The sequence below is a fragment of the Salvia splendens genome, chromosome 6 (assembly GCF_004379255.2).
Source record: "Salvia splendens isolate huo1 chromosome 6, SspV2, whole genome shotgun sequence".
Classification (NCBI taxonomy): domain Eukaryota; kingdom Viridiplantae; phylum Streptophyta; class Magnoliopsida; order Lamiales; family Lamiaceae; genus Salvia; species Salvia splendens.
In genome coordinates this window covers 3,516,471-3,539,648 of record NC_056037.1, presented here as the reverse complement: position 1 = coordinate 3,539,648, position 23,178 = coordinate 3,516,471, and the positions used below count along the sequence as shown (strand labels likewise).

General features: G+C 39.8%; 2 protein-coding genes and 2 pseudogenes across 6 annotated transcripts; 2 read left to right on the top strand and 2 right to left on the bottom strand.

The window, feature by feature from the left end:
- Nucleotides 1-221: 221 nt before the first annotated feature.
- On the top strand, nucleotides 222-13,489 carry LOC121807833 (COP1-interacting protein 7-like). Of its 4 annotated transcripts, none has more exons than XM_042208174.1 (15): nucleotides 222-441; nucleotides 574-676; nucleotides 1,493-1,672; nucleotides 2,604-2,724; nucleotides 2,815-2,854; nucleotides 4,206-4,258; nucleotides 4,335-4,390; nucleotides 4,506-4,658; nucleotides 4,754-4,959; nucleotides 5,107-6,665; nucleotides 6,982-7,776; nucleotides 8,176-8,578; nucleotides 12,740-12,805; nucleotides 12,908-12,992; nucleotides 13,167-13,489. In XM_042208174.1, exons 1-14 carry the CDS (start codon nucleotides 309-311, stop codon nucleotides 12,973-12,975), a joined length of 3,936 nt encoding a protein of 1,311 aa, XP_042064108.1. In that variant the 5' UTR covers nucleotides 222-308; the 3' UTR covers nucleotides 12,976-12,992; nucleotides 13,167-13,489. The 4 variants fall into 4 exon arrangements, with proteins under 4 accessions (XP_042064108.1, XP_042064106.1, XP_042064107.1 ...); XM_042208172.1 differs by having other exon boundaries at nucleotides 222-462; XM_042208173.1 differs by having other exon boundaries at nucleotides 224-462; nucleotides 5,110-6,665.
- A 210-nt stretch (nucleotides 13,490-13,699) lies between these two features.
- Nucleotides 13,700-14,424, bottom strand: LOC121807963 (annotated as a pseudogene).
- Nucleotides 14,425-15,553: 1,129 nt separating this feature from the next.
- On the top strand, nucleotides 15,554-18,543 carry LOC121806255. 2 transcript variants are annotated; one of them, XM_042206237.1, is made up of 6 exons: nucleotides 15,554-15,681; nucleotides 15,790-15,919; nucleotides 16,546-17,104; nucleotides 17,451-17,747; nucleotides 17,825-18,084; nucleotides 18,170-18,543. In XM_042206237.1, the coding sequence occupies exons 1-6, from the start codon at nucleotides 15,627-15,629 to the stop codon at nucleotides 18,378-18,380; spliced, it is 1,512 nt and encodes a 503-aa protein (XP_042062171.1). In that variant the 5' UTR covers nucleotides 15,554-15,626; the 3' UTR covers nucleotides 18,381-18,543. The 2 variants fall into 2 exon arrangements, with proteins under 2 accessions (XP_042062171.1, XP_042062170.1); XM_042206236.1 differs by having other exon boundaries at nucleotides 16,546-17,236.
- Nucleotides 18,544-19,073: 530 nt separating this feature from the next.
- On the bottom strand, nucleotides 19,074-22,613 carry LOC121807562 (annotated as a pseudogene).
- Nucleotides 22,614-23,178: the final 565 nt, after the last annotated feature.

The window sequence follows — 23,178 nt, the reverse complement described above, 5'->3', positions numbered from 1 at the left end:
ATTATTTCAGTTTTCGAATTGAAAATGGTACTATTGTTTTACTGTCCTTTACATTATCACATTAATAAAATGGTATTGACCAAAATCTGGCCCATTAAGTTTATTTAGATTGATTCTTCAATCTCATTCAATAAATTTGCTTTTCTGAAAGGAGCTCATTAAATATAAATGCAAAAGTTTAAATCTCAAATTTGAAGTAAATTAAATGAATTAATTAATGAACTCCATCAATATCTGAATGACCAAATTTCCAAGATGTAAATACCACTACTAATTACGATTATTTCACCTTTTGATTTTGATTTTTGATGTTTGCAGCATCCAAAGTCACTCTGACACACTTTTCAATATACATACACATTATTGTCTCTATCGCCGCTCTCTCTCTCTCTCTCTCTTCGATTTACACGAATTGGCAAAAGTGCGGTAGTGTGCGTCCAGGTCTGTTGGTGGGGAAAGCCTGTGAGCTCTCACTATGAAATATTTCCTTTCTATGAGCTATTTTGTTTCGTTCCTTGATTTTTCGTTTGAATGAATGTTGTTTGTACTGTTATGCGTTCTGCTTGTTTTTAGGCGTTTATTTTGCGGCGAGATCTGAAGCACTAGTGTGGGAAGGTATGAAGCAGAGCACTCGCCTCAGCTCGGCTGTTTTTCAGCTCACTCCAACTCGGACGAGGTATGCATTTCGCCCTAGCTCGTTTTAGTTCACGATTTGTTCGTCGATTTGTGTGAGTGCGAGTGTGTGCACGCGTGTGTATCAGTGTGTGTGTGTTAGGTTGGAATTGTAATGATATGAACGAGCTGATGAAATGGAGCTGTTCAAACTCTCTTTTGGCAGCCTGTCAGTTTATTTTTGAAACAGCCTGAGGGGCAATAGTGTTTTTTATCTGTTTTTGTTTGACTATATTGGCATGAAAATCATTCAGCGACTTCAGTCAGTTGTGCTTCATCATTGAAGGAAGGCTACTGAGACACTTTGCAAACAGTTAAACCAAAGATGTCTCTAGTTTTGTTTAGATTTTATCCGGTCAATTCTCCAAAGTAATGTATTGATAATCATGATTGCGGTTGAACTATAAATAAAGAGGATCTGAAAACTTCTTTTTGTGTTTGTTTGTGTTGGTTGTTTGGTGATTATGAGGTTTATTTTCTGAAGATTAGATGATTTTTTGGCTTCCTCTACTCTACTTGAAGTAAAGCAGAGGTATTTGAGAAGTATGATGTTAGCATCATTTTCTGAGATTGACTCTTCTACTTGTTCTTATAAAAATTGGATAGCATGCAGGAGTTTAGTAGTTGTCTGCGATCATCAGAAAAGAGTTGTCATATTACTATTTTCACAGTTCCACTTTCACTTTGCAAGTTTTCTGCCAGACTATCAGGATTCATTGTTTTGACAGCACATATTTCTTCCGTGATGGTGATGCAGTTGAGTTGTGTTATACAATCCTTGTTTTTCCTGCTGGTAGCCTGATGGTTTCCCACTTATCAGGTGTGATTTGATTATCATAGCAAATGACAGGAAAGAGAAAATTGCTTCTGGATTGCTAAATCCATTTCTTGCACACCTAAAGACTGCCCAAGATCAAATTGATAAAGGTGGTTATTCAATTTTGCTTGAACCAGAAACTGGAAGTGATGCATCATGGTTTACAAAGGCCACTCTGAAAAGGTTTGGGTGCCATAGATTATACTCCCTCCGTTCTCTTATAGTTGAGTCATTTTTCTATTTCGGGAAGTTTCCTCATAGTTGAGTCATTTCCATATATAGTAATCTTTTTTCCTTCTTATTTTACTCTCTCTTACTTTATTCACTTTTTACTTTATTCTCTCTATTTTTTTCCCTCTCTTACTTTTTTATCTATTTATTTAACACACTCAACATCCATTTCTTAAACTCCGTGCCGAAAAGTTTTGCCTCAACTATGAGGGAACGGAGGGAGTAGCTAGAGTATAGAATTTACCTCTTTGCACGTGTCTAGTTTTATTGTTTGGGTCATAATCATACATTTCTTAGTAATTTGCATATATGTTTTTAAGATATCCAAATATAGAGATTGCTTTTATAATGAAATGGCATAATGTTGAGTCTAATTTTTTTTATTGGTAATAGTGATCATACCAAATGCTTTGAATCATGAATTGTCAGATAGTATAAACCTGGCATTTATTTGTGTCTTTGGTTTTAACAGCTGCATACAAAATAACTTTGTAAGCTCAAATCTTTTATATTTCTGAGTTAATAGGATGGATGCATGTCGAACTGTTCTACTTTTCCTATTTAGTGTTCCTGTCTTATACATGTCCAAACCAATAGACATGGATACCCAAAGGACTACCTTTGCAAACAAGTCTTTTTTTATATATAGATTCATCTCAGAGAAAGATGAATTGTTTTCCAATTCTTTGAATGTTCAAAAATCTATCATATAGTTGCTCTTAAAAATTCTACCTTAAGAAAACCAAATACTAGTTATAATTTATGTTGCTAACATTTATGGATTCCTTCTAAAAGATGTGAATCTAGTTTTTGCTTCAGTTCCTTTTATATTTCTATGCTAAAAATTGGTAAAAGAAAAAACTATGTTTGCTGCCTTGAACAGGTTTGTTCGTTTTGTAAGCACCCCTGAGATCTTGGAACGTGTCTTTACAATAGAAACTGAGATCGTACATATTGGGGAGGCAATTGCATTGCAGAGCTGCAATGATATCGGGCAAAGCAATGTAAACCACTGGCCAATGGAAAAACTCTTTATGTGCTTACAAGTTACAATTTTAAATTTCTTTGTTCTTATTGTTTAATTGTACTCACAGGTGGAAAGCCAAAGAGGGAAATCCCTGGGAGGCTATGAAGGTACCTGGAAACAAAATATATATTCAGTATTCCTAAATTGATGCTCATACATCTTTTGCTCTCTATCTCTAACAAATTCTGGTGATATATACCTTAACAACAATGCTATTATATTATGCTTCCCTTTGTATCCTTTTCTTTTGTCTTATTATACAATTAGGGTTCGTTTGATTGCCATGTTAGGCATTGATAGTGCCTCTTATCTATGCTTATATGATGTTTGATTGCCATGTTATTAGTATCTCTAGGCCCGAAAAAATGGTCAAAGCCCGCTGAGGCCCAATGGGCTACCCATAAATTAGAGATTACACTATACCACCCAAATGCTGTGATAGTGCACTGTTTATCTAAGACAGCCACTTTTACCCTTTCACTTTCTATCCAACTCATCTTTCTCTCACCCATTATTTTTTCTCTCTCTTCTGCAACTTCATCTATTTCTTCTACAACTCAACCCAATTTTTCTACAAGTCGTCTCTCTCTTCTACAATTCCATCCTCCATAGTCCCTTCCTCACTTACAATCCCACGAGATTCTTCTTCTTCTTCTTCCCCCTCTCCCCCCGACATCTCACGCGCTCCATGGCTCGTATCGTCACAGAGCTCCGCGTCGACTCTCCGTACTGGAACAGGCGATCATTTCTTCATCTAGAGTTTAGGGCTTGAGTTAGTGATTTGGAACTTGCTCCGGTAACTTGGTCAGCCTTCAATTTGTTTGGAACTTGCTTGGCGGTTTCCGTTTCATCGTTATTTTGCTTGATTTTGGATGGAATGATAAGTTTGACAAAGATATGCGTTTCTCTTTGTCGAAATTCAGATTTAAATGTTTTCTTTTTGAGGATTCATTTGCTGAAATTTTTTTTAATCATTAGAATTTTGATTTGTGGAAAAGCAATTGCTGCTTGGGAATTGGACGAAGGCGAGGTATGAGAATTGAAATCAAGAACATGGGAATTGAAATCAAGAACATGGCTGTGAAGATGATATAAGCAAGGAGATTTTACAATGAAGAGCTTTTGTAGCAAGGACATTTTTGTCATGTTAAACCTTATCTATGAAACATTATCTTGTTAATCAAACAGCATCATAAAAATACTATCTGAGACTATCTTACTTTCGGCCCGAAAAGACTATCTTAAGATAACTATCTTGTTATTTTCTAACATAGCAATCAAACGAACCCTTACAGTTGAGAGAGGAACTTTGACCTTGGATACTAGAGCTCTATATTGATACCCTTCCATCCTTACCTATGCTCTATTTTGTTTATTTTTCACTCTTTTCCACATTAGACTGTCAGTGACGTTTTTCAGCAAGCGATGCAACACTGATCACCCTAAAATTATTAACAGGTGGAAAATCTGTGGCAAATGCTAATGACGAGAAAGCTATTGTCCTGTACACGGTGACTAGGCACTCAACTTTCCCTTTCCTCTTATACATTGTATTACATTTTTTCTGACTCTGCTATATTTTGACAGCCTGGAGCACTGCCACCTGTAGCTAATGGGTCATGCTCACAGGAGGAGAATCCAAAGTATGTTATGCATTGCCATCACAAATTCCCTGCAAATAACTTCTCATATAGTATCATTTTTTTTTCGAGATAAGGGATTCTAATTTTAGTTGTGTGGTGTTCAAATGTCTACCAGAGTTCAGCTTCTGAAAGTCCTTGAGACCCGTAAAACAGCTCTTCAGAAAGAACAAGGAATGGCCTTTGCACGTGCTGTTGCAGCAGGTTTTGATATTGATCATGTGGCAGCTCTTGTTTCCTTTGCTGAGTGTTTTGGAGCTTTACGTTTAATGTGAGTTCCTCCTCCACCCTGTTGTTGGCCAAAATATAGGTTTTTAAACCTATATGTATGTTCAAGGTTCAGTTTGATATATGTATGTTCAACAGGGAGGCATGCTCAAGGTTCATAGATCTCTGGAAGTGTAAGCATGAAACCGGACAGTGGCTTGATATTGAAGCATCAGAAGCATTGTCCCCTCAACCAAACTTTAAAGCGTCTGGCATTGTTCTCTCTAGCCCATGCAATAACCAAGATGACTCCAACCATGAGCTGGCCTCTGAGCATATCGGGAAATCAGGGTCACATAATGCTGGTAAGATTAAGTCTGTATAAATACCCTTCAATGATAATTGCCTGTGTAACAACCGTAAGATCAAGTTTTATACACCCTTCAATGATAATTGCATTTGTTATAACCAAAAATATATTTTTGATTCCACTTCCTTTTGTTGGCATCCAGCAGATAACCCGGTTTCTAATGGTCAACAAGAACACTTTCAAGGACAAGTTCCCCATCTCGTATATCCTCCATGGCCTATGCATGCTTCGCCTGGTGGTCAACCAGTATTTCAAGCATACCCTGTGCAAGGAATGCCTTACTATCACCCGTATGCTGGTAATGGCCCTTTTGTGCAGCCACATCACTACTCTCTTGAACACTCCCCATCAAATTTAGGTTCTCATTTAGGACAGAACAGACAACGCCCTGATGTTAGGGATAGTAACAATGAGTCAGAGATGAAGGAGACGGGTAGAACAAGTTCTTTGGATGACACTGAATCTGATGAGGAAACTTCACAGAGTAGGAGGTCACGAAAAATATCAGGAGGCTCTAGCAAAAAGAAATCTGGCAGGGTTGTAATACGAAATATTAACTTCATCAATTCTAAAGGGAAGAAATCTGGCAGCGACACAAATTCAGAATCACATTCGGACATGGATGCAGAAAGTGAAAATGTGGATGAAGATGTGATCAATAGATCTTCCAAAAGAGGAGGAAGCCAGCTGAGATCTGTTGATAGGTTGAATTTAAACCATGATGATGTCTCTGTTATGGGCAAAAATACTGATGATAGGCACTGGCAGGCATTTCAAGATTGTTTACTGAGAGGCAAAGATGAAGATGCTGATGCTGACAATGAAGGAATGTTTGCAATGGAAAAGGGTGTGAAATTGAAGAGACATGCAAATGCTGCCAGTGATGACCCATTGGCTCTGGGTGCACACGATGAGGATGAAATGCAAGATAATAGGATGAAAGACATCCACGGAATCAATGGAAGTGCTTCTCGTAGGCTCAGGGGATGTGGTAGCGAAGTTCAATTTGCAAGTGCTGATAGTGACTTTACGGAAAGCGGTGGTCGAAGAGATATCCAGTGTTCTGAAAGTAATGGAAAAAGGATTCTGCATAGTACAACACATGAAGATTATATGATTGGCAATAAATTGAGCCAGACTAATATCAGGAATTCATCAGATCCACTAGCTCTCAATAGGTATGAGAATACTAATAAGAATGATAGAGAATCATCACCTGGAATGGCTGATGAAACCTTGGTTGGACCACTTAGGTCAATGTCATTAGATCAAGATGGAGGAACAGATAGAAATGTTATTGACATGGATTCTGAGATTCCATCAAAATATCAAAAGTCGGGTCCCGAGGGAAACAAAATCAAAGTAGAGTATGAGCCTAATGATTTGAGCATGATACCTGAAAGGGGAATCGATAAGAGGTCTATTGCATATGACCCTGCTCTAGGCTACGAAATGCAGGTATGTGCTGAATTGTCAGGAAAGAAAGGGGGGAAAGATGTTACTAATGTGAAGGGAGGATTAAAGAAATCAGACAAGGATAGGAGGGCAAAGGTTGCATCAGAATCGTTGCAGAAGCAAAGAACTGGGGGCCCTTTGAGGAAGGCCAAACCGTCTAAGATGAACCCCTTGGAGGATGCACGAGCCCGTGCTGATAGTTTAAGAACTTACAAAGCTGATCTTCAAAAAATGAAGAAAGAGCAGGTAATGAAAATCGCCTTATAATAATTGGTTGATTCTTGCTGCAATAAATGTTGTGATAAGTTTTGACACAATAGCTTCTTATATGCCTCAGAGCACACATTTCACAGTAACAGATATAGAAAAATTGAAGCGCACTCACATACACATTATGTACCATAACATATTGTTGATTCCTGGATCCACAGTATTAATCATTTTATTGATTCCAAACTCGCTGCTTAATTGAAGATACCCATGGATCATAGATGATGACACATCTAGTACTTCTTTCTCAATGAACTTCTCTTCTCTGTCTTTAATAATTGCAAATGTACAGGAGGAGGCACAAAGAAAGCGACTTGAAACTTTAAAGCTAGAAAGGCAAAAAAGAATTGCTGCTAAGGGTGGTACCAGTGGGGTGAAAGCATTCACACCCTCACCTCAGGCGAAACAATTACACACTAAAACTTCTCCAGCAACTAATAGAGGATCAAAGTTCAGTGATTCAGAGCCTGGATCATCGTCCCCATTGCAAAGATCCAAAGTCCGAACTTCAGTTGGGTCAGGTGTGTTGAATAAAGCCTCTAAGGCTAGTGTATTAAGTGAGGGTAGCCAAAAGGCAGGGAATAGGTTAATCAGGTCTGCCACTTCGTTGTCTGAGGCAAAAAGAGAAACCAATGGCATAACACCCGAGCCTAAGGCCTCCATGTCTCGGATTCGAAGGTTATCAGAGCCCAAAACAGTCACCAACTCTCCTGTAATCGCAATGAAAGCCCGAAGTGCTGAAGCAGTATTAAAGCGAAAGTTGCCAGAGGGCCCTGAGAGGAACAAAGTATCTGCTATTATCAACCTTGACCGAAGTAAGGCTGCAACTCTACCTGAATTGAAGATCAAAACAGGGAAGTTGCCTGTGAATGCTGATGAGACCATATCAAAAGTGAAGGAAGGACAGAAGGTAATTGGAGCAAGGCCTTCTATAGCTCCAGAAAAGGCTGATCTAAATGCAAAGATCTGCAATCAAACACGTGAACTTGACATAGATGAGAACCCTATAGTTGAGAAGACTGTTGTTGTCCTTGAGTCTGAGAAGCCTTCTGCTCCAACACTAAAATCACTGGAAAGAAAGCTGGAGGTATGTAGCCAGCAGCATAATGATCTTGATATAGGAGAGAAAAGTATTGCAATACATGCTCCCATTTCATCCATGGATGGAGTTGATAAAGAACTGATAACTTGTCAGCTAAATAAGCAATCTGACTATAATGAGGTTTGATATGGTAAACTGAAACTTAATGTGTATTATTAACTGAAAATAAGTTATTTTGAGGTGGTTCTTGACAGATTTTATAGAGTATTGCTTGTGAAATATCTAATACAATACTACATTGGTTCATACATGGTAAACAATGTGACTCACATCCCCACACATTAAATCAAAGTAGACCCTAATCTATAGGTTTCCATCCCCAAATTTTCATAATGGGCGATCAGTTTGCACATTCTGATAAAACATATTTTGTGTTGTTCTCAGGTAAAGAGTTCCTACTCAGAGAAGGATGCTCCAAACTTTGCCAGCAATAGTGCTTCTGAACAACCTTATCGGGCCCCTCATGCTCGTGCCTCCTCTTTGGAAGACCCTTCCACTTACCGTGCAGAGTATGGCAAGGCACCATTAGCAAATTCAGCAATGCCTCCTAGAGCTGAAGAAACTCTTAAAGCACGTGTACTTGATGTAAAAGCCCTCAAGATGGAGATAAATCAAGTACATTCAGAGAAGACGTCTACAAAAGAATCATCTAAAGGTTTGAGGAGGCTGTTAAAATTTGGAAAGAAGAATCACACATCATCAGTAGATCGAAGTATTGACTCAGAGTGTACTACCGCGGATGGTTCTGATCATGATAATGCAAGGAAGACGACTTCAACCGGTGAAGGTGATCTCTATTTTCTAACCTGAAAACCTGGTATACTTTGTCTATTTGATATTGATGCCTTGCATGCCTAATAAGCTAATTTTAGTAGGTATGTAATTTAAAATTTTGAAAGATTTTGTTGGGATTCGCACACACAAGGCTTTCACACACTCAAGTAGATCACACACACACTCACTGTTGTATGAGATCACACAATGCAGAAACACACACACTCACACTTTGAGTATTGAAGATGATAATCTTGGAGAGAAACTGGAAAACTCTTTATTGATTAAACTCCTACTTCTACATACACGGTTTATGAGCTATTTAAAGCTCTACAATCAAGTAGCAACTGCTACTAACTAACTACACCAAGAATCAAGAAAACAAGAAGAATAACCGCTACATCTCAGCTAACTAACTGCTGCTCCAACGGCTAGTTCGGCTAGGTTGCTTCTTCCTTCTCGGCTCAAGACCGAACTCCCTTCTCGGCTCAAGACCGAACTCCCTTCTCGGCTCACAACCGAACTCCCTTCTCGGCTCAAAACCGAACTCCATTCTCGGCTAGTTCCAGCTCAAAGCCGAGCTTCCTTCTTCTGCCTTCTTCTTCTCGGCTAGTTCCAGCTCAAAGCCGAGCTTACCGAACTCTGCCTTCTTCTTCCAACTGAAATGAGCACTCCATTATTACAATTCTCCACCTGAGGGCTCATCTCAGTTTTTGCACAAACATTGATCAACTTCTTGCAATGATCAAACTTGTCTCTACCTAGAGACTTTGTTAGCATGTCAGCCGGATTGTGCAAGGTGTTAATCTTAATCACCTTCTTTTTAAACAACCACTTGCAACTGATCAGCTTCCTCTCCTTTCCACCTGTATTCAGCTTGGATTTGTCCACCAAAATCCAGGTTTTGTTCTTGAGTAAAGACTCTATTTCCTCATTCATGGCTTCAATCCATCTTTCTCTATCTTTACTCTGCATAGCTTCTTTATATGTGAGTGGATCTGCACCATCAATACTTTCAGCTGCACACAGAGCATAATACACAACATCAGAGAACTTTGTTGGTGGCCTTGTTTCTCTTCTAACTCTGTCCCTTACAAGCTGATAGTCTCTGATAGAGTCTGATATAGACTCACCAGCCTGGTTGCCCTGAGTTTGAGCCTCTTCTTTATCTGAATCAGACTCACTCCCTGAGTCAGTGACTCCACCTGCTCCTAGGCCAACCCCCACAGGCTCCACCTTGAAGAAATCACCCTCATCTTCACTGGAGTCCAGCTTATCTTTCAGGTATGGCATCTGATCCTCCAAGAACACCACATCCCTACTCACCAAGACCTTCTGCTTACCGGGCTCAATACACCAGAGCCTATACCCCTTAACACCCCTCTGATACCCCAACATAATACATTTCAGAGCCCTAGCTTCAAGCTTGCTTTGCCTAGCATGAGCATAGGCCACACACCCAAACACCTTGTACTTTGAGTAGTCACTATGAGCTCCATACCACATGTAATCAGGAGTTTCAGATTTCAGGGCAGTAGATGGGCATTTATTGATAAGATAGGCTGCTGTATACACAGCCTCACCCCAGAACCTGCTGCTCAAACCAGAACCAAGAAGCAGGCACCTCACCCTCTCTAGGATAGTCCTATTCATCCTCTCCACAACACCATTTTGCTGGGGATTACCAGGAATAGTACGGTGCCTCTTCATACCCTTCTCTTTACAAAACAGATCAAACTCAGCAGACAAGAACTCTAGGCCATTGTCTGTTCTTAAGCATTTAACACTCCTACCCTTCTCTAGCTCAACCTCCTTACACCATATCTTGAACTTTGTGAGTGTTTCAGATTTTTCTTTAAGAATATATACCCACAACTTCCTTGTATAGTCATCAATGATAGCTAGATAATACTTTCCTCCACCAATTGAACACACCGGTGAAGGCCCCCAAAGATCACTATGTATGTAGTCTAAAGGGGCTGTAGAAGAGTGAATACCTGTAGGATAGGGTGCCTTCTTTGCTTTTCCAAGTATACATTGCTCACAGGGGTCCATCTTGTTGAAATCTCCAGAGATCAGGCCCTTCTTGATGAGTTCTTTCAAGCTTCCTTCTGCTGGATGGCCCAGCCTCTTGTGCCATAGCATTAGGGAATCATCTGACACAGCATTGCTTTCTCCATCAACAGCCTTAGCCTTCAGATAATAGAGAATATGCTCTCTGTCAGCCTCCATCATCACTGCATCTCCAGATTTAACAAACAATTTTCCTTGACTCATCAATATGGTGAACCCTCTCTGCTCCAGCATTCCCAATGAGATGAGATTCCTCTTCACTTCTGGAATATACCTCACCCCAGTTAGGATCTTTATAGAGCCATCTTGTAGGCTTAGCTTTACCTTCCCTATTCCTCTGATCTGACAAATGTGATTATTTCCAAGAACAACCGTACCCGATGCTTCTTGAAGATCATGAAACCAGCTTCTATTGGGGCACATATGGAAGCTGCACCCCGAGTCCATTATCCACCTGTGACTGACCCCACTGTCACTAATATTCATAAGTTGAGCCGGGGGATCAGCACTCTCCACACAATCAGATTGGTTGTGTCCCTCAGAGGCCATCTTTCTCTTCCATGCATGACAATCTTTCTTCAAATGTCCAGGTTTCTTGCACCAATAGCAAGCTCTGGTTTCCTTCTGAGCATCAGAACTTGAGGGTTTAGGGCCCTCAAACTTCTTCTTGAAGTTCTGCTTCTTGAACTTCTTCACATTCAAGGCCTCTGCAGCTTGAACATTGGAGCTTGCAGAGCCTCTGGTGGCTGTCTTCTGGAGTTCTTTGGCCATCAAGGCTGAATAGACTTCTGCATAGGTGATAGGTTTATCTCTTCCATAGATAATTGCATCACTTAACTGGTCATACGAGCTAGGCAAGGCATTCAATGTGAGAATGGCCTTATCCTCATCTGAACTCTTGACATCAACAGATCCCAGGTCATCAATGATCTTGTTGAACTCCTCTAGCTGCTCAATGATGGACCTATCTCCAGAAAAACTATAGGCATACAGCCTCTTCTTGAGATACAGCCGGTTAGCCAAGGATTTGGCCAAGTAAACTTCATCCAACTTGTCCAAGATCTCCACCGCAGTCTTGGCTTCTTGAACATCCCTCAAGACCTTATCTCCAAGGCACAGAATCACTGCAGAATGTGCCTTGAGCTGCATCTCCTCCATCTTTGCCTGAGCTTTATCATCAAGCACTGGAGCCTTTCCTTTCTCCTCTGGTTTTGCAAGAACTGCGGCCAAGCCTTGTTGAATCAAAACCGCCTTCATCTTCATCTTCCACAGGCTATAATCATTCTTGCCTGTGAACTTTTCTGCATCAAGCCTTGCTGCCATCTCTGAAACCGTTTGATCCTCTGCAAATCAGCTTCAATATCCCTTCCCACAGACGGCGCCACTTGTTGGGATTCGCACACACAAGGCTTTCACACACTCAAGTAGATCACACACACACTCACTGTTGTATGAGATCACACAATGCAGAAACACACACACTCACACTTTGAGTATTGAAGATGATAATCTTGGAGAGAAACTGGAAAACTCTTTATTGATTAAACTCCTACTTCTACATACACGGTTTATGAGCTATTTAAAGCTCTACAATCAAGTAGCAACTGCTACTAACTAACTACACCAAGAATCAAGAAAACAAGAAGAATAACCGCTACATCTCAGCTAACTAACTGCTGCTCCAACGGCTAGTTCGGCTAGGTTGCTTCTTCCTTCTCGGCTCAAGACCGAACTCCCTTCTCGGCTCACAACCGAACTCCCTTCTCGGCTCAAAACCGAACTCCATTCTCGGCTAGTTCCAGCTCAAAGCCGAGCTTCCTTCTTCTGCCTTCTTCTTCTCGGCTAGTTCCAGCTCAAAGCCGAGCTTACCGAACTCTGCCTTCTTCTTCCAACTGAAATGAGCACTCCATTATTACAGATTTTAATTTCACATTATCAGCCACTAATCATATCGTACATAAGAACAATAAAATGGTAAAATTAGAATATGTTTTCTATTCTAAGGCAATTGTTTCCTGTTCTTATCTTTTTACAGCCATTCTGCTAAATAATTTGAAATGTCTAACCTGTTGATACATGTTCTTTTTTATTTTGAATTCAGTTCACACATTAAAGAACCTAATCTCACAAGACGAAAGTTCCCCTGATGGAAATGCTCCACAAAAGAGTAAGTTTTTTGCTCCCTACTCTGCATATAAAGTTTATCCTATGTTTTTCTGTACTTGTGACAATGATTTTGATTTGCAAGTCATTTCCTACTTTGCCACAGCATCTCGCCATTTCTCTTTACTGTCACCCTTTCGGATCAAATCCAGTGAAAAGAAGCAAGCGTCATAGGGTCATAAGATGTTGAGGTGAAAGTCCCTGTTTCCATTGCATCTATTTTTCTACAGGAAATGAGGATCCATCATTGTACAAAACTAAAGTCCATCATGTAGTCACATTTCTTCTACAGCTCCATCATTCCTGCATGACTTCGATACTTTGGATTGCTACTAATTTTCTGTGGTATGTTTACTATTAATCAGGTTGGAAGTCTATATCTGTGCTGTTGGAACACTCTTCCTCTCTTATTCCCGTGGCAAATCAAATGAGAGGAGAGTCTTGTTTGAAGAGCAGCCCCTGGTTCCTGAAATCCCACTATTTGCAAAGTATCCGGGCTCAGGATAAATTCTGTTCGTAAACGGATATGTTTTTCCATAAACTCAAGATCCTCTCCAAGCCTCAGAAAGGCTGACAATATGTGTAGATTAGTATCCAAATCTTCACTGTTTCATGCCCTATTCCTAGTTCTGTCAAATTTTGTCACGAAGATATAAACAGTCATTATTAATTCAATATCCTTCATGCATCCATGAATTTTAATGAATAAATAAATACGTAAATACAAGGTAACAGTCATTATTGAGAATCCAGCATGTTTTTAATGAATAAATAAATACGGAGTAACACCCATCTAACATCCCAAATGGCGAAAACGAGACATTTGATAGATGGAGTATTGTAGTATAAACTTTTGAGAGCTTTTGCATTTGAGTAAATACACAGGTTAAGTATACATTCACAAAATCATTTGCAAATCTGGGTCAGCTGAAGGGCCAAAAAAATTCCAACTCGTACCATGAAAAATGCTTTAAACGAATCAGCATTAACTTCCAACTCTTCAGCGAAGCTCCTACTAGCCAGCACATGCTTCCTCGAGCTCGACACGGCTGAGCTCTTGCACAGCGACGCGTGCTGCTCGTACGCACCTAAACTGTTCCCAAAGATCACAATACGGTTCAACAGGTCCACCTCCCAATTCGCTTCCAAGAGATTGTCATACAATTCTGCCTCACAGTGTGGCATGAAGAACAGTGTAGGCTTCACAGCTCGTCTCCGGCCTTGCTCGTTGATTGACAGAACAGTGCAACCTAGAGATGTCAGGACCTTTGATTCTGTCAGGGAGATTATCGGATCAAACAGTTCGAAGCTCCTCTGCAACAAAATGGCGAGGCAGAGTTGCAGCCGAGGGGGCTCGAATGATTCAATGCTACCAATCCCATAATAGTCCATAACTGTTGGCAGTTGTGTTCTTGTTTCCACGCCTCGGCAACACAATAGTCCAGTCCAATCTTCCGGGGGAACAGATTTCTCGGTAGGTAGAGCTTTTGGCGAAGCATCATCCATTGCTGCAGGCACTAGTTTCTTCTCAAGATAAGGCACCAGACAGGAGTTATATGCTGAATATTTAGGATAACGTAAACACTTCACACACAGAATCGACTCTCTACCAGTGAGGAACATTAAAGGAACTAAGCCAAACCCAAGAATCTCTCCCAAAAAAAAACACTTAGCAATCGATTCAAGAGTTCAAACATATCCCTCTTCAGTTTTCTAAGTTTTTCCAATCATTAGTTTAGTTCTAAAAACAAAATCCTAATCTTTCCAACAAGAATCCAAGAATCTTTACAACAGAAGCTTATCAGTCGATTCACTTCCAGCTACAGTTACTCAAAAAAACAATCTTGAAGAAACTTTTAAAATATCTGTCTCTACTTGTTTGCTAAGTGTGTTTCCAATCATTACTCAATAATCTCTAAATCAAAAGCTCATCAAATCGACTCACGAGTCCAAACACATGTACACACCCCTCTTCAGTTTAACAAGTTTTTCCAATCAGTAGTGTATCCTAAAAACAAAGTCCTATTCTCTTCAACCAGAATGCAAGAATCTCTCAAAACAGAAGCTTATCAATGATTCATGTGTTCACACATCCCTCTTCAAGAACCAAAATTTACTCCTAAGCATCCACTTCCAAAATCATCATTTTCCTCCATCATAACCAGCACACTTACTCCAATACTCCAAAACACCAAAACACTCTCTTGAAGAAACTTACATCTCTAGATTTTTTAACTTTATCTTCACTCCTTGTACTGTAATTTAAAGAACTCAACTTTAGTTGTAACCCAATTTTTTTTAATAATACTCGAAAAATCTCTCTTTGAAATGGAGGTATTTCAGTATTCCATAAGTAAGATGTCAATCCCCGATTGTGTGTTGCTCTTATAAAACAATTTAAAGCTAATACAAGTACATGAAGAAAGCAGATATGAGAATGCTGAATTCATAAGCACCACGTTTGTTTACGACAGTTTATTTTATTTAATACTATATTTAATTTAATTTAATTTAATTTAATTTAATTTAATTTAATTTAATTTAATTTAATTTAATTTAATTTAATTTAATTTAATTTAATTTAATTCAATTCAATTCTAATATATTAAAAATTATAATGGAAACTTTAAATTTTATAATAAATCAAAGCTTGATTCATCTAATGAATACATTATAACAAAATTTATCTCCGGTAAGTTAGTGCAATATTAACATACTGAACAGGGGCATTCTTGTAATTTTGGCTGTAAGAGTTCATTTGTACATTTTGCTAAAACCTCAGAAAACCCCCCTGAGTAACAGTTAAGCAGTGAGAGCGCGCACAAATGGCACTCTCTCGTCTCCTTCAACCAAATTCAACCATTCGCACCTGCAGATTAGGTCAAACTGAAGAATCCTTACCATTTTTGTTTTAATTATTTGACTAAGAGGGTAATTTTCATTTCAAGCATCTCCCATTGTGATGATTATTGAATTTTTTTCACCCAGGGTATTCAGCCGCAACAGCAAAATTCTGCTCTTCAGGGAGTTCTGATGGCGACGGCGGTAGAACGCTGCAATTCATGGACGAAGCTGTTGTAGAGGATACAAAGATCATGCTACCAGATATAGTAAGCGAGTAAGGATTTTCTTTTTCTGTTTAATTTTGTGTATTCCTACAAAAGTTGATTCGAGACTGAAAATGTGCAATTACTTTAAGTAGTGGGAGTAATATAGCTAGGAAATTTCATTTCAGCTGATTTTAAGAATAGGTTTAGTAGCTCTTGCTTCAATTCTGTTTTGATTTTGAACCTTAGTCTTTGCTACTGTGCAACTTCATGTAAATTAACGTGTTTTTTTTACCATCATATTCTTTCCAAACATTAAGCTGAAATTGGATAGTTTGCATAGAGATTCTAAGTGGGTTAAATTGTATAGTATTATCTTGATATATAAGCTATCGTACCAAACAAGAAAAGCTAATACTTAATCAAGGTCTTCGGTCATCTGATTTATGGGTGTCGCACAATTCACTAAGATCCGAGTACAATCGCTTCCTTATCATAGTGTTAATGTGGAAAATGATGATGTTGATGTAAGGTTTCTTGGTTGGAGCTTCAATACTGTTTATGTAGATCTGTTTCTCTGTATCTTCAATACTTGCTTGCTATGGTTTCCTTGCCTTGTGTTAGTAAGGTTGTTAGATTCTTTTTCTCCTAAACCATGAGTTCTTTACATATTCTCACACCTTGCAATAAACTCTAGGGCTGTGGCGAAGAATCCCAGCCTCTCTGAGGCAGAAGTTCTTGGGAATATAATGGCACAATACAGTGGCCGCCATAAGACTACAACTCTAAGTGATATATTCACGGTGCATGAGAGTAATCCTACTGAGACCACGGCTCGGAATGATAGGGCAAAGAATCTCACATCTATTCATCCATCTCATGAGCCTTCAAATCAACCCTGTGAAGAGGATGCTGAAGAAAATCCCTTTCAGAGGCTTGTTCAAACTTTATCTATCGGAGCACGGCATTCACCATTCAATCCAACTGAGCTTTCTCGCAGCACATGTCTCGCTAAAGGCAACTCATCAAATGCTGACGTGCAAGGATCTGACAAGTATGATAGGTCGAATTTGCTAACTTTTCCAGCTGGGACTTCTACAATTGAGGTCAGGGAGATAAACAAATTGGGCTTTGATCTTGAGTTGAAAGAGCAAAAAAACTGTCTGAATGTTTTGCTTCCCACAAGTAATAATGATCAAATGCAAAGACAGACAAAGAATTTGACCGGAACAGAATCAGAGGAGCACAAAGTACTAGTAAGGTTCCTGCAGAGTTCTGTTTCCGAGAGTGCATTATTTGAGTTTTTTAAGAATTGTGGGGAGATCTTGAACATTGAATGTCGTAATGCCCCAAGGTCTCAGTTCAAAACTGCTTCCATCAATTTTAAGGTCAGTAATTAGCTGTACTCTTCCTTGAGCATTTCTATTATTCTACACATTATTAGTTCAAACAGAAAACTGACGCCACAGGAATTTGGAAATTCAAAACTGATTCTCATATGGACGACACATACAAGTCCATGTAATTGTACTTTGAGTTATTCTAAGGACTTCACACTGAAAAAGTTAAATGTCATAATGTTTATAATTTATTTGACTGCAGACCAGAGACGGGCTTCAGAAAGCTCTCAGCAAATCTGGAATGTATCTTACTGGGCAGATAGTTGTGGAACCTGCTGCTCCAGGAAACAGGAGCGCAGTAATTACCGTTCCTGCCTTGCTTGGGGACCCTGATATCCCAGCTGCTTTAGTAAAGAACCCAACTAGGACGATAAGAATAGAACAGTTAACTGAAGAGATATGTTCACACAATATAGTAGAAGCTCTGGCCTTCTGTCAGAGCAAAGTATCTAGCTATTTTCTGGGGCCCTCACCTTCTGTTGCTTATGTGGAGCTGGAGGTAGTTTCATATACTGTGCCTATTGAATTTTCTGTTTGCTGTTATTCAGTCACTTAGCCCCTGAAATGTTGTTGCAGACAGAAACTGGCAAAGAACGGGCGCTTGCAAAACAGTCCATCAACGTCTTGGGAAGGCATCTGATCATACTAAGAATTGATTGTCCAAGAACAACAGCTGTAAGGATTACAAGCAGCAGGTTTCACCTTTCAGGAGGAGATGTTACACAAATATGCAGATCTCTTGGAGATGTTAGCGCATCCTTTTCGAGAGACGTGAATGTACTAGATGTGCATTTTAAAGTTTCTGAATGGCCAAACATGGTGAAGATCCTGAACAGGTATAAATATACATGGATCAATATCATTTTGAACAATTACAGTGATAATCTCTCCCTAGATTTTGATTCTCTCTTTGATTTGCAGCTTAAATGGATGTGTGGTGAAAGGTAGTCCAGTGCACGCTGAGCCTGCACCGGTCTTCCCTCCTGAGGTGCTGTTAGCTCTCTGGCATAACCCACTGGAACGAAAACATTTGAAAGCCACAGCGCAGGCGTTGCTGCTTAAACTGAAGAGCAAATTGGACACATCCGAATTAGACTTCCTAGAAAACAATTTCTTCTCAATCTCTACTTAAAGAATAATGATAGCTTAGATTTTCCTTCTCACAGTCCTTTTAGATTAGAAGAGCACCCTTTTTATCAACTGAGAGGTAAGCTTTGGAGGGCTGTTTGTTTGTTTTTCATCTTATTGTGAAATTCAACATTATTGAAATCCAAAGGAAATTCCACTTTTCGACAGTTACTGCTTTTTTCACAATTCACGGTTTAAATTTTACTTTCTTTCACATTTAGTACAAGGAAAGAGTTTTCCACTGACAGACCGAACAAAGAAACTACAGAATTATAAAAAGAAAATAAGTAAAGGCAAAAGAATACAAGTATCTGCAGAAGAAGAAAACATGCTTTAGTAGCCATAGTCAACTTGATGCACCAGGAGTACATAAACTGCGGATACATACCCATTCGTGCAGCTCATTGCGCGGTCTAGGCTTACAACATATGAATACACAACAGCTCATTCGTGCAGCTCAACTGAGAGGTAAGCTTTGGAGGGCTGTTTGTTTTTCATCTTATTGTGAAATTCAACATTATTGAAATCCAAAGGAAATTCCACTTTTCGACAGTTACTGCTTTTTTCACAATTCACGGTTTAAATTTTACTTTCTTTCACATTTAGTACAAGGAAAGAGTTTTCCACTGACAGACCGGACAAAGAAACTACAGAATTATAAAAAGAAAATAAGTAGAGGCAAAATAATACAAGTATCTGCAGAAGAAGAAAACATGCTTTAGTAGCCATAGTCAACTTGATGCACCAGGAGTACATAAACTGCGGATACATACCCATTCGTGCAGCTCATTGCGCGGTCTAGGCTTACAACATATGAATACACAACAGCATATAGTAGAACTACAGTAATGAATGGTGTGGAGATGTGGAATCCGGTAAAAAACATTCATCAACCCTTTTTGTCAGATGTGGTGGAATCGCAGTTGTAGCCACCTTGTTTTCCAGCGGGCTAAAGGGCTGACGAGCAGGACACTGAACTGCCTTCACTGGGCGTAAACAAGCCAGGTGGCCGCGTAGCTGGTTCTTGCAAAGAGGGAGCTTGCTCGTCTGTGTAGTCGCCTCCTTATCCTTTGCCACAGGAGCACCAGAAGGATCCTATTTATTCACAAGCGTCAATAAGTTAGGATTATAACAATCATGAGAGAGAGAGAGAGAGAGAGAGAGAGAGAGAGAGAGAGATGATGATGATGATTAGGGCATACCTCAAGAGCAAGAAACGTGAAAGACTGTTGTTGGTCTCCACCAAGATGCTTTTCTATCAACTTCCTCAAGTCAGCAAGAGTTGAGTCTTTCGAAACCTTCATTGTGGTGATGAGCTTCCCGGGATTCTCCTTTGATGCCTCCCACTTCACGTATACTTCAACGTTGTCCTCCTCCAATTTCCCATGATCCTCCTCTCCCACGGCAAGTATATTCGACAACATAAGATCTTTTGAGATGCTCTTCTCGAGTGGGGAGATTTCATTGATCACGGTTATTGATGTATCATATGAATCATTGCTATCTGATGCCATTCTAGCTGGCGTAGGAGTGTTACCATGCTGTGAAAGTTCTCTATAATTTCCACACAGAGTGAAAATATTTTGAATCCTCAGCTGGCGAGAGGCGGCTGCTTCCTCAGTGTTTTCAGAGTCGTCATACAATCTGAGTCCCTCGTGCTCTGATGCATCACCAAAACGAGACTTCCCTTGATCCCGGGTAGCAACATCTGGTGTCACTATCATCTGTTTCTCCTCGATCACCTCCTTCTGCACTTCGTCATCACAATGACTGCTCTTATCATCATCCTCATCCTCACATTCTTCTTCCTCGTACACAGTGGTCAAGCATCTGTTGTTTGGGAAACTGTAAATCCCTTCGTTAAGGTACGAGTAGCCTGAAACAGCACTAGCAATGCCATTTACATCTCCGTTGTAAATCACTTTCGTTTCCAAGTCGAGTGACTTGTCCAAATCCATGGACTTAACCATGTCCGAATCGTCGTTGCAGGACTGCAAAAGTTTCTTCATGAAGGTTCCACCTTCCATATCCACCGACGAACTCCCACCCTTTGAGAGACGAAGTTCGCATTCAATCTCCTCCAGACGCTGGCGCAGCATCTCAACTTCCTGCTGCTGTTGGAGAATCTTTTCTTCCATCTTTCGCCTCTCCATTTCAACAAGTTCGTTGGCCATGTTCTCACATTCTCGTATCTTCCTCTCCAACTCACACTTCAGCTTCTGTGTACGCTCATTTACTTTCGAATTGATCTCCTCTTCACTTGCTTCGACTCCTCTTTGTTCTGCCAAAGCAAGCTTTGTCTTTAGCAAAGAGACTTCTTCTTCTTTCCTGATGAGCTCCTTTTGGGCTAGGTTTCGCTCTTTTTCCCGTGTTTTGTTCTCAATCTGTAGCTTGCAGATGAACTGGTCCAGAACTGCTAACCTCGACTCCATAATAACAGCAGATGAAGAATCTTCAGCGCCCTTCACAGGCGTATGGGGGCCTCGAACTATACACTTTGCCTTCGCCCCATATTCTAAGGTTGCAACAGTTTTATGCAACTCCCTTGGATCCGGGCTAGCACATAGTATCATCAAAATCTTGGACTTATCATCCTCAAACGAATCCTGCTCAAAAAACCCGAGTCAATTCCACAAATCAAGGCATGATTGACCAAATTGAGCTTACAGATCATAAGCAAACCTGAAGAAGCATGGTTAGCTTGCTATCACGAAATGGAACATGTGAGTCGCCATTTGCAATCGATTCAACCACTCTCTTCAGTGCTATGTTGCCTTGGTTGATCTTTGCTGTCTGTGTATGTACGCAAAGAATGTTTTTCATTCACAATCATCATACATGAGTAACATCTAAGCACACCATTTTATAAGAGAGTAAAACTCATATATACCTGCATCTTTGCTTCCAATCCAGTTTGACCGGCTTGCTCTATATTCTCCGAGCCAGCCATATCTACGAGCATGAGGCGTCCTCCAACAGTCGGAACATCAACAATTATCTGTCACACATGGAAAAAATAAGTTTGCATATCACCAGGCCCTTCAAAATTATCAAAGTTTCCAAGAAGAGTACCATGCAGTGGCTCCTAGAACTTCTCTCATTGCAAAGAGTGCTCTTTACTATTCTTCTCTTCTCCACTTTCTGAATCTCTCTAAGTATCTTCCCAGCCTCATTCCCCGAAATAAAAGTTGCATTCTTCGCCTTCTTTCCCATCACTTCCAGCTTCACCTGCATAACATGGCTAAATTAAGAGACTGAACTTGCAGTTTCTACAACAATAGGGAACATCTGCTTAAAATTTAAATGCCAAAGTTGAGCTAAATCAATTCATCATCATATCCATATGATCAAAATAAACTTCCCCAAATCATCAACTTCTAATCTTCACATACTAAACCAGTTTATCACCATATCAAACACAATTAAAGCCGCGAAATGAATGAAACTAAAACCAAAAACAGATAATCACCTTAGAAGCAGAGCCACCCTTTGACCACCCAAGATTAAAGCCTCCACCATTAGTAGCTGGAGACAAAAGGTCATAAATTTCTTCATTATAAATCTCCAACACAGTCACCTGCACAAAAGTCCTCAACCCTAATTTCTCCTCTTCCTCCTCATCCTCCCCACCCAAAATCCCCTGCAGCGAATTGTACACGATCCCGGGCTGCTTCAAGCACCCGAACATCGTGTGGCTCTTGCCCGAGCCGGTCGGGCCATACATCATGATCGTGCATTTCTGGCCCAATTTCACGCCGTTGATCCTCGACTCCACGAACTTCTTGTAGAAGCCCTCGAGATCGTCCTCCTCCGACATCGAGGCTCCGTCGAGAGTGAAGTCGCGGTACCCAATTTCGGTCTTGACTCTCACCGATTTGCCGTCTCCGGCGATTTGAAGGGCGGAAGGGTTAGCATTGAGCTTGGTTTTGAGATCGGGGTGGTCGCGGATTCGCCCAATTACCTCCACTGGGTGCTCCGACGCCGCTTCCTTGGCGAAATTGAGCCGATGCTTTGAATGAGGGGTTTTGGAGTGGTGGTGGGGTGTGCTTGCTTTCGATGACGGCGTCGAAAGACTAGATTTTGATGAAGGTGTGGGAGCCATTTTCTCAGTACAACTATACAACTTAGATCTTTTTTCTGAATTTCAAAGGGGAAATCGTAGAACGAAGAGAGGTTCAGGATTTTCTGAGAAGTGGAGAAATTCTCAGAGAGAATTCTTCAATTTTTTTGTCATGAATGTTTTGATTTTGGTTTTTAGAGTTTGAAATTAAAGTAGCCGTTACAATTTGTATTCGTAACGTCACTCTTTTGCGGGCCGATAAGTTGGGTTCGGGCCCGTCAACTTAATTTTTTATTCTATACTACACATGGGAACTAATTTAAATATTTGGCCCTCCAAAAAAAAGGAAACCAATTGAATTGATTATGTTCTCTCTCATCCATGTCTCTGTGTCTTGTTTTTGGGGTTTGTGGAATGTCTTCTGTCATATTAATAGTATTGTTTAATGGAGTATTATTTTGAAATTTAAAAATTAAATAGTATGGGCTCCATTAACATAGTTTTTTAATGGTGTACTTATAATTTTGATTTTCTTCATCTTCATTTATGTATACTACTATTATTTTTCTCGTTCGAGCTTATGGCTTATGGTTTATGTATGTCATAGTGTTAATACTGTTTACTTTTTTCTTATTTTATCATATGTTATTAACATTTCCGTTATTTTATGACTCATGTATTTTTTCCATGATAAAAAATTGAACCATCACATTTTCATTAATTTTGTAATGATTTTCATATT

Bases quoted from the DNA above. Each gene is read 5' to 3' on its own strand.
- LOC121807833 (XM_042208172.1), top strand. From the start codon at position 309: ATGTTTGCAGCATCCAAAGTCACTCTGACACACTTTTCAATATACATA. The intron at 1,673-2,603 runs GTTTGGGTGCCA...TGCCTTGAACAG, and splicing joins ACAAAGGCCACTCTGAAAAG to GTTTGTTCGTTTTGTAAGCA. The intron at 4,259-4,334 runs GTGACTAGGCAC...ATATTTTGACAG, and splicing joins AAGCTATTGTCCTGTACACG to CCTGGAGCACTGCCACCTGT.
- LOC121806255 (XM_042206236.1), top strand. From the start codon at position 15,627: ATGGCACTCTCTCGTCTCCTTCAACCAAATTCAACCATTCGCACCTGC. The intron at 15,920-16,545 runs GTAAGGATTTTC...AATAAACTCTAG, and splicing joins CTACCAGATATAGTAAGCGA to GGCTGTGGCGAAGAATCCCA. The intron at 17,237-17,450 runs GTCAGTAATTAG...ATTTGACTGCAG, and splicing joins CTGCTTCCATCAATTTTAAG to ACCAGAGACGGGCTTCAGAA.